Consider the following 11,933-nt stretch of genomic DNA (forward strand, 5'->3'; position numbering starts at 1 on the left):
GGGGAACAACAATTAAGGCTTCACAATGGCAATTAATGAATGGATGTATTTCGCTTAGGATTCCTTGCTCTTCATGTGTTCAACACTTGGTTGTCTCGTGGCAAGAAGCTTTTTCGTTATTTATATAGAAACCATCATCTAGTAGAGAACATTGTAATTATTTGCAAAAAGAGTTATGTGTGTATTATTAGTTATTATGTTGGCATAGAAAGGAGAGATTACACTTTCAATTAAATGCTTGTTTCGTTTGGGGGTCAAAAAGGTGGGAGATATAGTTGAGGCTCCATCTAAAAGAATTTTGGAGTTTGTTAAAGCATGGATTGATTGGTATTTACAAGGTCAAACACTATTTTTTAGGAGTGAGTACTAATATCTTGTATCATTGATTCATTGGCTCTTGTCGATGGCCATCATCTAATGCTAACACAAGAATGGAAAATACATCCCTCTAATCATGGATGGTGGCTGATCTTAAAACGTAGTTGACATTCTAAATTGCTACTTGTAGCGAAGGCAGTCATTTGGCGAGTTTTGATTGGGGGTTTGCCAGTGGGATTAGTTCTAAAGCAACGTGGACTAGCAGTGGGGCAATTACTTCTTTTGCATCGTTCAAGTGGAAGATAGTACATCATCATTTCATACAATGTCCGATTGCTTGTCAGATTAGGAGTTACATTTCCTCAAATTTGGCAAGTTTTGTCGTGAAGTTATTCGACCTTAAGATAGTGGGTATGTGCACAATTCGCACAAACGTGATCCCAAAATCCGAGATGGAGATCGTTTTTCTATTTCCGAGGGATTAGGGATCGGGTAACAATTGGGATATGGGCAATGCCTGTGGAATTGTTGATGGCAGGCATAAGAGTCAAAAAAGGCATGTATACGAAAGTTGAAAGGAGTACTAATGTGGCAAATGTCCGCATAGTTATTCCCAAAGGCCATGGCCATGGCCAAGGCCAAGGGGATGAATGAATGAATGAATGAAGAAGGTTTTTTATGGGTCCAGTAAAATCTTGCCTTTGCGTACTAATGGAGAAAGAAAAGAGAAGAGAAGAGAAAGGAGTACATACATACATATAAATGCCAATATGAGAGAGAGAGAGAGAGAGAGAGAGAGAGATCGTGGGAGAGACAGGAACACACCTCAGAGAGGACCTTCCGCAGGAGAGAAGGATATTGCGAATTGTGAAACACAGAGGATTCTTTCTATTTGCAGAGACCAGAGACCAGAGACCAGAGACCAGAGACCAGAGAACAGAGACAGAAACAGAGGGTGTGGTCTCCATGGCTGTCAATCCACCTCTTCTCTCTTCCATCGGTGGTATGCCTGTCCCTTTCGAAGCGGAGATGTTCCTTCTCACTCGCCAGAGTGTCGAATTCGAAGTTGACAAGATTCCGGAGTAAGTCATCTTCACATTTCCTTCAATTCCCCATTGATTGACCTATATGGTTTTAATGGGCTCATCGGCCCGTGGTTTTGATGGGTTTGTCTATTTCTGTGCTCTTTGAATGAATCAGTCTCTGTGATTTTGAATGGATTCATCTATGCGTGCACCTACAAATAGATTAATCTCTGTGATCTGTGCCGGATTTCTGTACGTGATTTTTAATGGGTTTCTCTACATGTGCTTTTTGAGTGGATTTATTTATGTGGTTTTAGGTGTATTTATTTCTGTGCTTTTTCAAGGGAATTGTGTATGTGATTTGTTAATTTAATTTTCTGCATTTTTTCCATGGAAGTGCCTCTGTGCTTGGAAGACATGTTCTATGTGCTATTGAAGGGATTGTTCTACATGGTTTCGGCGGGAATGACCTTTATGTTTTTTGATGGATTGTGAATTGTTTTAAATAGTGTTAATTAAATACTTGCTTTTTTTCCATGAAAGTACCTCTGTGCTTGGAGACATTGTTCTATGTGTTATTGAAGGGATTGTTCTACGTGGTTTTGATGGGAATGACCTTTATGTTTTTTAATGGATTGTGTCTTGTTTTGAATAGTGTGTTTAAATTCATTTAACCATTTCTGCTTCCAATTATGCGTTTTTGTATATGATGCTTAAATGGATTGGGTATTTTCAATCTTGTCTTTGGTAGGTGCCCAAGAGGGAACATTTCTGCAAAAGGATCGATTTATCTGTCTAATGTTCGTCTTGTTTTTGTTGCTGATAAGCCTGTGGGAAGTTTCTATGCGTTTGATATGCCACTTGTATGTTTTCTCTTCCTTTCCGCTTTTTCCAGTTTTTATATCAATTCTTTCTAGTTTCTTTCTCTCATTTCAGCTCATTTATTATTTACCTACATTAGAAATGTTTTTTCCAACGCAGTTATATGTCCATGAAGAGAAGTTCAACCAGCCAATCTTCTTTGCAAACAACATTACAGGGAGAGTCCACCCGGTATGATCACTATGATATTAGATTGATTACATCTCTTTGTGGTGATTGAATGAAAAATTCTATCTTTTCTAAGACAATCAATATTTCTATGTGGTGAGTGAAGGAAAAGTTCTATCCATTCTAAGAGGCTTATATATGTATATATATGTGTGTGTGTGTGTGTGTCGTGATTGAATAGAAAAATTCTGCCCGTTATAGAGGCTTACATATTATTTGTGTATATGTATGTGCATGGTATTTCAGGTTATACCAGAAGGAGCACATAGGGCTATCTACTCTCCGCATTCATTCAAGATAATATTCAAAGAGGGAGGTTGTGGGACATTCGTGCCATTGTTTTTCAATCTTGTGAAGGTTATTCGACAGTATCAAGCGCAGTATAATCCACCCCCTCCATTTGAACCGAGTGCTCAACAAACCAGCCCCTATGTGTATAGTGATCCCATACCAGCAGCACCACCAGCTACGGATGAGATTATCCGGCAAGCGTATGTTTTGTGACCTTTCTTATCCTTTTCCTTTTTTCTTTGTATTCTCCTTTGTTTTTGTATAGCTAGCTCTCTTGCTGTTTTATGAGCTCTGAGTTTGAACATGCTTCGGTATCAAGTGATAAACCTTTAAGAAAACACAAATACGTTTTGAAAATTCTTGTGTAAAGTGTGAAATTTGGAAATGTTTTTGTTGAAGGAATTTAATTTTATATGAATAAACAATTGCACGCTCCAAAATACTTTCGTTTAAAGAATGGAATTTTGAAAATGCATTTGTTTAAAGAATGAAATACTAAGGTAAAGGAAAGTGTTTTATATTACTTTCAACTTCGTCTATGTATAATTAAATGGAATACACATTTTTACTAGATGTGTTTTAGGTTAAAAATTTTGTTTAGAAGGAATTGCCTGCTCTTTGAAACTCTTAAATACTGTTAACAATAGGAAATGGAGTGCATGTTTTTACTAGATTTTTTGCCTTTTGTTTTCTAAATGGAAATTAAATTACTTTTTTGTAAAGAAATATTAGAATTTATTGTCTACATGAACTTGCTTGATAATACGTTCTTTTACTACAGAATCTTGTTTCAATCTCTGAATATTATATATGGATTGGGATTCATGAGTGCATCACATTGTAATATCTTATTTATTGTGTTGTTCCTACAGATATGTGGACCCAAATGATCCAACCAAAATCTACTTACAACAGCCATATGAGTCTCAACCACAGCTTCGAAGGAGGACATACACGGCTATTCCTTCTGAAGATGGGCAGATATAGACAAGACAAAAAGCAATCTGTATTGAAGGATGGGTAAAGCTACAAAGATTTGGAGCAATTAATAATAATAAATCTTCTTGATTATTTTGCAATAGAGCTTTGTGACCTCACCCCATCTTCACTATGGACATCCATGCACAGCATTAGAATCCTTTTTTATAAAATCAAAAGTGTTCGAAGCTTTGTTAATATTTCTGTGTTGTACAGTTTATGTAGTTCTAAATGTTCTTAAAGACAACAAAATCATGGTGGCTTCTCCCCCTACTTGTGTTGTGAATGTTTACATTGTACATTGTATGTCTACAGCAAATTTCCAAGAGATATTTCACATAATTTTGTATGAGCACCTATTGCTGATGATCATCATATGCGGTCTTCAGAGGAAACACTGTTTGTATTTTATGGTTTCATTGACTTGTTGTTTTGTATCCTAATTTGTGCCACTAACTAATGTCATCATCATTAAGTTATCTTCCTCTCATATGAATGATATCTTCTTTGGAAGCTGATTTGTGTTATTACCATTAGGCTATTATACATATATTATTAGCTTTCATTATGTAGAGTTCCACTTGGTCATGGCGATGATGATAAACTATGAAAGTATCTTACAACTTTAGGTGATTAGGTTTGCTACTTTAGGAGCATAAAATAAACAATTGGTGAAGGATTGGAACAATTTTTTTTTTGTGTGTATGTCTATAAATATATGTATTGGATAGTGATTGCGAATAAAGGTGCCACCCTTTCCATGAGACACCTTGAAGAAAGAAAATGAGGGTATTTATAAGCATTATGGTACGAGAAAAAGCATAGGAGAACTAATTATAGCATATAATAATGTTTATTAAACGAGGTGTTTTGTTTTTGCATGCAACATGGTCTCATAAAGATTTTCAACAGGATATTTTATTTATAGTGCAACCATATACTTAATTATTATTGATATGAGAATTAACTTTATCTTATGTTGCTCATCCTAACAAGGTGCTATCCACTAAGGAATAATTGATATAGTTGATCAAACTAGATGTGTGAAGTAGAACTATCGCTGAATGATAATGTAGAATGATGTACATCACCAAAATGTTAAACATGCTTTTTACAATCGTTTCACTCAATAGTAGGTTACCCTACATACCCATGCTAGGGTTGTTACTATAGTTCATTGATGGTTGGTACATGGTTCATCGATGAACTATCAAGAATTGCTTGTGCAAATGAGAGAAATAAATTTTATATTTGTTTTCATTTTCATTCTTGTCTCAAAACCATTCCAAGGCACAACTTACCACAGGATTGATTGTTCCATTTCCATATGCTTATAGCGACACTTGATTGAACATTGTATGATTCTATCTACGCTCAAGTCAATGATAAAGTTCTCCTACGGGAGTGTTCAATCAAATTTTGTATATAGAATTAAAGGATCATAACAAAGTTGCTCACCCAGAACTAAAGATATGAAGAGAAATGCTTTAAGAAGGTCATACATAGGGAGGAGAGGTTTCTCCATGCATGCCTTGCCCTCACGTGCAGAAAATCAGGATGGACGCAAACAACAACTAGCAGCTATGTACCGATAGGAAACACCCCACAGTCGAGTGGCCATTGGTAGACCAGGAAAAACACATATACATAAACAAACTCATGTGTATGTACTTGATTGGACGATTCACACTTATAAAATCAGCCCATGTATAGAATTATGTACATGCTGCTACTTCAAGCATTTGTACATATATGCATGCATGCATGCATACACACACACACACACACACACACACACATGTACATAAACCCATTATCTAAGCGCATGTATGCATGTATAAAGCGTATGTATGTATAAAGCGTATGTATGTATGTATAAGCGTGGTGTCTAACTACTACCAAATATTAAAGAGGCCAAGTGAGGGAATCGCGGAGAGGGACGGTGCAGGTCGCACCGCTGATGGCGCGTTCGATCTCCACCGTCCAAGATGGATGTGGAATAGGCGCGAAAAAGCGCGCCACATAAAAAGGGAGCCCGGCTCATACAAAATGGAGCCCGACTCATTAAAGAAGGGCTCCACTTTGTGAAAGGGAGCCCTTCTCATTCATGTTCAGGGAAGTATAAAAACCCATTCAGGCAAAATGGAGCCCGACTCATTAAAGAATGGCTCCATTTTGTCAAAAGGGAGCCCTTCTCATTCATGTTCAAGGAAGTATAAAAACCCATTTCCTGTCATTTTCTGTCATTTTTTGTCATTCGTGGGTTTGAGGGTTTAGGGTTTTTGAGCGAGGCGCACCACCTGTCTGCGAGCACTCGTTGCAAACATCTCCGGTGAGGCAGCGAGCACCTGCAGTCCAGAGGTAGGCATCATATTCCTTCTATTAGGTTTTGGTTTTTATTAGGTATCATATTCTTTCTATTAGGTTTAGGGTTGCTTCTAATAGGTACCATAAATGTGTGTATGATTAAATACATGTATGTGTGTATGATTCAATACATTTGTGTGTGTATGTGTATGATTAAATACATGTATGTGTGTGTATGATTGAATACATTTCTGTGTGTGTATGATTGAATACATTTGTGTGTGTGATGGGTTTAGGGTTACATGTATGTGTGTATTTAAGATCTTCTTTGGGCTGTGAATGTGTGTGTTTGTTGTATGATTGAATACATTTATTTGGGAATGTGCGTGTATACATGTGTATGATTGAATACATGTATGTGTGTATGATTGAATACATTTGTGTGTGTGATGGTTGAATACATGTATGTGTGTATTTAAGATCTTCTTTGGGCTGTGAATGTGTGTGTTTGTTGTATGATTGAATACATTTATTTGGGAATGTGTGTGTATACATGTGTATGATTGAATACATTTCTGTGTGTGTATGATTGAATACATTTGTGTGTGTGATAGTTGAATACATGTATGTGTGTATTTAAGATCTTCTTTGGGCTGTGAATGTGTGTGTTTGTTGTATGATGAATACATTTATTTGGGAATGTGTGTGTATACATGTGTATGATTGAATACATGTATTTGTGTATTTTAGATCTTCCATGGGCTGCGAATGTGTGTGCATGTGTATGATTGAATACATGTTTGTGTGTATTTAAGATCTTCTATAGGCTGTGATTTAATACATGTATCTGTGCATTTAAGATCTCCCATGGGCTGTGTATGATTGAATACATGTTTGATTTTGATTTTGCCAACATTTGAATGTCATTTAAATGCCAACATTTGAATGCTTGAATTTGCCCATGTGATTCATGCATTATTGGGCTCTTTTTTATGCCCACATTTGAATGTCAAATCTAAAATCTTGTATACATTCTTTGCGTTTTTTCTCCCTAAATAATAGTAATGTAATGAATGCCTTTCTAAAAATGTTTTGTACAGATGGCTAGTCGGTCCAAGATCTTCATAGACTTTGATGCAGATTGGGGTGAAACAATACCCTATGAAGGGAGGTATGGCATGAATCATTTCTCTACTTTATATTGTGTATAAATAATAATGTTTGTGTGCTAACTTGAATGTTGGTTTAGGGTTTATGTAAGAAAGGGTGTTAGGTGCCCCAAATCCAATGATACGGAGGCTGAAAACATCATTACTCAAGACTCGAGCATGGATACGAACCCCATGCATGACGTGGGTCCGCTCGTGACTAACTGCTACCAAATATTAAAGAGGGCAAGTGAGGGAATCGCGGAGAGGGACGGTGCAGGTCACATCGCTGATGGCGCGTTCGATCTCCACCGTCCAAGATGGATAAAAAGCTGACAACGTCTGTCAGAAGGAGCCCGACTCTGCCACAGGGAGCCCGACTCTGTCAAAAAGGAGCCCCGCTGTCAGACAGCCTATGCAAGAGGGAGCCCGACTCTGTCAGAAGGAGCCCCGCTGTCAGATCACATCAGTAAGAAGGAGCCCGACTCTGTCAAAAGGAGCCCGACTCTGTAGCAACAAACATCAAAAACTCCACAAAATTGTAAGTGTACAACAAATATTTTCCATGAAACTGACCATAAAATTTCTCAAAAAAAACGTAAAGGTTCAAATAACAAGTCTTACATAAAATATTAAAATGTCAGATGTTGACAACCCTAAATTGAAATATACATATTAAGATTATGGCCCCCGAGGCAGTATTACATGGATGCCATGTGCCTTCTGTAAATGGGCCTCCATGTCCGCTTTTTTTCGAAACCATCTCCCCTCTTTTCTACACGAATCTCCCACAATACAGGTGCGACATTTGATACCTGTTGAGTCTCTTCCACACTTGAAGAGGGACATAGGGTCCACTACAACAATGGTGTCACATTTGCATTAGAAAAACCCAAAATATGCTTACATCAATAATCAAGCATATTTTGGGTTTTTCTAATGCAAATGTGACACCATTGTTGTAGTGGACCCTATGTCCCTCTTCAAGTGTGGAAGAGACTCAACAGGTATCAAATGTCGCACCTGTATTGTGGGAGATTCGTGTAGAAAAGAGGGGAGATGGTTTCGAAAAAAAACGGACATGGAGGCCCATTTACAGAAGGCACATGGCATCCATGTAATACTGCCTCGGGGGCTAAAGATAGACGAAGAAGAGCAATCGACCTCCATGAGGAGTACAGCCACATCATTCTTCAGCGAATACGAAAGACAACGATCAATAAATCGTTTTTTGGATCCGGAGCTCAAGTATAATAGATCACGCCAATCACACATGAGAAAGTTGAGGACAAGAGCAATAAAAATCTTCAAAGCCACTCCGGACTCACTTCGAACATGCAAGGAGGCTGATTTCATTGCTCAATTCGTTAGCCAACAAATGGCCAGGTATGACGAGGGAAAGGAGCATAGGATGGCAAAAGTGAGGTTGAAGATTGCGGATGCGTCTAAAGATTATGTAAGTATGGTTTATGATTTTGTGTGCATCTTATGTGAGTTTAAAACTTATGATTATGTGTGAATCTTATGTATGAATTGTAGTGTAAGAGTCATGGAATTCCCATACCAAAGGATGAGGCACATGTCGAGATCGATGGTGGTCAAGACCAACTGTCAGAATCGACAATGCAACAAGCAAGGAGGCCGAAAATCCAAATCCGCAGGAAAGAAGTAGACCCATGTAATTCGGAGTTCATTACATCATCTGACACAGATGAGGATGCAGACATTGGGATTGTCTTTGTTGGTCCAGGGACAATCTCGAAAACATGGGATAACTCTGCAAGAAATAAGTTCACCAGGTATGTTGTTATGCTGGGGGCATGATATCAATAGTTAACATCATGTTTGTTTAGTAGTTACTAATCTAGCCTAATAAACAGGTATCAGGTGGCATGCCGACGACTGGATGTAGCGGTCTTCTTGTTGGAGATACAACTATGTTCGTTGATCACAGTAGGGGAGATGGCATCCACATGGATGATAACCCTCTTCCATTTATGGATGGAGTACTCGCTGCCCCCCGAGATCAACAAGCGGTTTCATATTGTGGATCCGCTATGGGTACAACTAGAAGGCCAAGGCGATAAGGTCAAAGACGTACTCACTCGTGTTCCTGAAAGGGATTATGTCTTCATTCCAATATTGAACGCAGGGCATTGGGTGCTTTGGTTGAAGATGCGACAAACTCCTACAGGTCTCGATGCCAAGGTGAGGAGCCCAATTATATTTTGTGATCCACTAAATATTCATCTGACTACCAGGGTGCGGACATTGGGTGATTTGGCTATACGACATATCTCGAGTCGGACACATGACCATTGCATCATCAACAACGGGCAATTCCATGAATTGCGTATCCCAACCCAACCTAATGGGACCGATTGTGGGTATTACGTGATGCAAACTATTCGCATGTTGGTCGAGGAGTTGATTCAAGGATTTGAGTCCGATCAATTTGTAAGTATTTATGAGATTTGAATTTGAGCATTTGTTTTTGTTTTTGTTGATGGCATCTTCAATTGTAGGGTAAGGAGCAATGGTTTGGATTCGAAGACGTGGAGCTCCTTCGGAAAATCATGGCAAAATGGGCACGAAGGACTTTGGGCATATGACTACGTGGAGTCATTTTGCAATGGTTGTATATGACTCAATGTAAATCATTTTGGTTGTATATGAATCTCATTTTGGTTGTAGATGACTCAATGTAAATCATTTTGGCTGTAGATGACTCAATGTAAATCATTTTGGTTGTATATGACTCAATGTAAATCATTTTGGTTGTATATGAATCTCATCTTGGTTGAATATGAATCAATTTTTGAATCTCATTTTGGTTGTATATGAATCTCATCTTGGTTGAATATGAATCAATTTTTGAATCGCATTTTGGTTGTATATGAATCTCATCTTGGTTGAATATGAATCAATTTTTGAATCGCATTTTGGTTGTATATGAATCTCATTTTGGTTGTGTATGAATCTCATTTTGGTTGTATATGAAAATCATTTTGGTTGTATATTGGAATTGTTTTGGGTGTCAAAAGAATAAGACTAATAGCTTATTGACAAGTAGTGAAGGCAATGGTTTTTGAGAAAGGCCAATAAAGAGTAAGTATATAGAAAGAGTGCTTCGGTCCTTACGTAAAGAATACATAGTAAGACATAATGTCAATCCATTTCAAAGACATAATAAGACTCAATGTCAATCCAATTCAAAGACATAATAAGACATAATAAGACTCAATGTCATTCCATTTCAAAGACATAAATAAGACTCAATGTCAATCCATTTCAAAGACATAAATAAGACTCAATGTCAATCCATTTCAAAGACATAAATAAGACTCAATGTCAATCCATTTCAAAGACATAATAAGACTCAATGTCAATCTTATGACTAAGGTTAAAAATCGGGAGTGCCATGACTAAGGTTGATTGGGCTTTGATCTTGCATCATGCCTATGCACTCCGAGATCTTGGGAAAGTGGCACATGTTCAACCCTACCTGCATGGTGAACCAGGATCTCCCGCCATACAACCATTTATCTTGATACTTCAAGATCAATGGATGTTGGAAATGTGTGAGCGGTTGACCCTAAACAACTCTTGGGCAATCGACTCGACATTTAAAACAAACCAATTTGGGCTACCATTATATGCCGCAGTTGCCCCCAATGCCATGGGAATTGGGATCCCATTATGGTACATGCTTTGTAGTTCTGATAAGGGGTCAAACCATGAGCAAGTGGCATTAGAAACTTGTTTGAAAGTCATATTCGCAAGGATGCCCACGGTGAGGCCAAATGCGATAGTGATCGATAAATGTTGGACGTCATATAATGCCATAACTAATGTGGTTGCAACAGACCGTCAATCTTGGATTGTTGTAAATGGGCAACGGTCCCAAACACATTTGTGGTTTGACATGTGTGTGGAGGAAACTCTGGCCCAAGTTTGGTAGAATGTTCAACTATGGACATGTTGACACTACCAATATTGTGGAAAGACATTGGCAGTTTATCAAGTATACTGCCTTGAGGGGAAGAATAAACCGATCAATTACCGACCTTCTACATGTCTTAATCGGGGACAGTGAAACTGGCACTTGCATAGGAGGAACGGTAATAGAGTGGTACAAGCAACGACAAGAAATATGTGAGAGTGGTCGGTTTGCACCTCGTGCGAATTGTAGGGATCAAAGGTCTCGACTTAAAGAAGCAGAGAGAATATTGGAAAGGTATGTCGAAAATAGACATCTCGCAAGAACTTATTGGCAGCAACAATAGACATCTCGTGCAACAATAGACATCTCGCAAGAACTTATTGGCAGCTCCCCAAACACTTCCAAATCCCACTCCGGAAAATTACAAAGAGGTGCTAGTCGGGCTAGGAGGAGATTGCCATTGGTTGACCATGAGAAGGTTCGGTGTTTGCGTTGCGATGGCTTGACCTTGACTTCAAGGGACTCAAATGTTACATGTTGTAAAAATTGTGGTTGCATCTTGCAATCATCCCGACATGAGCCATAATCTTAATATGTATATTTCAATTTAGGGTTGTCAACATCTGACATTTTAATATTTTATGTAAGACTTGTTATTTGAACCTTTACGTTTTTTTGAGAAATTTTATGGTCAGTTTCATGGAAAATATTTGTTGTACACTTACAATTTTGTGGAGTTTTTGATGTTTGTTGCTACAGAGTCGGGCTCCTTTTGACAGAGTCGGGCTCCTTCTTACTGATGTGATCTGACAGCAGGGCTCCTTCTGACAGAGTCGGGCTCCCTCTTGCATAGGCTGTCTGACAGCGGGGCTC

General features: G+C 38.2%; 2 protein-coding genes and 1 long non-coding RNA gene across 4 annotated transcripts; all 3 read left to right on the forward strand.

The window, feature by feature from the left end:
- The first annotated feature begins 1,227 nt into the window (after positions 1-1,227).
- LOC147863740 (UPF0664 stress-induced protein C29B12.11c-like) lies at positions 1,228-4,004 on the forward strand. The gene is made up of 5 exons (XM_087320530.1): positions 1,228-1,400; positions 2,095-2,206; positions 2,325-2,396; positions 2,640-2,884; positions 3,557-4,004. Exons 1-5 carry the CDS (start codon positions 1,285-1,287, stop codon positions 3,669-3,671), a joined length of 660 nt encoding a protein of 219 aa, XP_087176656.1. The 5' UTR covers positions 1,228-1,284; the 3' UTR covers positions 3,672-4,004.
- Positions 4,005-5,912: 1,908 nt separating this feature from the next.
- Positions 5,913-7,651, forward strand: LOC147863741 (uncharacterized). The gene is made up of 3 exons (XR_015529828.1): positions 5,913-6,023; positions 7,070-7,140; positions 7,219-7,651. It is a non-coding gene; the product is annotated as an uncharacterized LOC147863741 (long non-coding RNA).
- Positions 7,652-8,074: 423 nt separating this feature from the next.
- LOC147863742 (uncharacterized) lies at positions 8,075-9,863 on the forward strand. Of its 2 annotated transcripts, none has more exons than XM_087319891.1 (4): positions 8,075-8,573; positions 8,657-8,916; positions 8,998-9,574; positions 9,643-9,863. In XM_087319891.1, exons 1-4 carry the CDS (start codon positions 8,091-8,093, stop codon positions 9,727-9,729), a joined length of 1,407 nt encoding a protein of 468 aa, XP_087176017.1. In that variant the 5' UTR covers positions 8,075-8,090; the 3' UTR covers positions 9,730-9,863. The 2 variants fall into 2 exon arrangements, with proteins under 2 accessions (XP_087176017.1, XP_087176018.1); XM_087319892.1 differs by having other exon boundaries at positions 9,379-9,574.
- The last annotated feature ends 2,070 nt before the right edge of the window (positions 9,864-11,933 follow it).

The sequence above is a fragment of the Azolla caroliniana genome, unplaced genomic scaffold (genome assembly GCF_043228905.1).
Source record: "Azolla caroliniana isolate FFs.n. ecotype wild unplaced genomic scaffold, voAzoCaro1.0.p SCAF_5, whole genome shotgun sequence".
Lineage (NCBI taxonomy): Eukaryota > Viridiplantae > Streptophyta > Polypodiopsida > Salviniales > Salviniaceae > Azolla > Azolla caroliniana.

Bases quoted from the DNA above. Each gene is read 5' to 3' on its own strand.
- LOC147863742 (XM_087319891.1), top strand. From the start codon at position 8,091: ATGTCCCTCTTCAAGTGTGGAAGAGACTCAACAGGTATCAAATGTCGC. The intron at 8,917-8,997 runs GTATGTTGTTAT...CCTAATAAACAG, and splicing joins GCAAGAAATAAGTTCACCAG to GTATCAGGTGGCATGCCGAC. The intron at 9,575-9,642 runs GTAAGTATTTAT...CTTCAATTGTAG, and splicing joins GATTTGAGTCCGATCAATTT to GGTAAGGAGCAATGGTTTGG.
- LOC147863740 (XM_087320530.1), top strand. From the start codon at position 1,285: ATGGCTGTCAATCCACCTCTTCTCTCTTCCATCGGTGGTATGCCTGTC. The intron at 1,401-2,094 runs GTAAGTCATCTT...TGTCTTTGGTAG, and splicing joins GAAGTTGACAAGATTCCGGA to GTGCCCAAGAGGGAACATTT. The intron at 2,397-2,639 runs GTATGATCACTA...ATGGTATTTCAG, and splicing joins TTACAGGGAGAGTCCACCCG to GTTATACCAGAAGGAGCACA.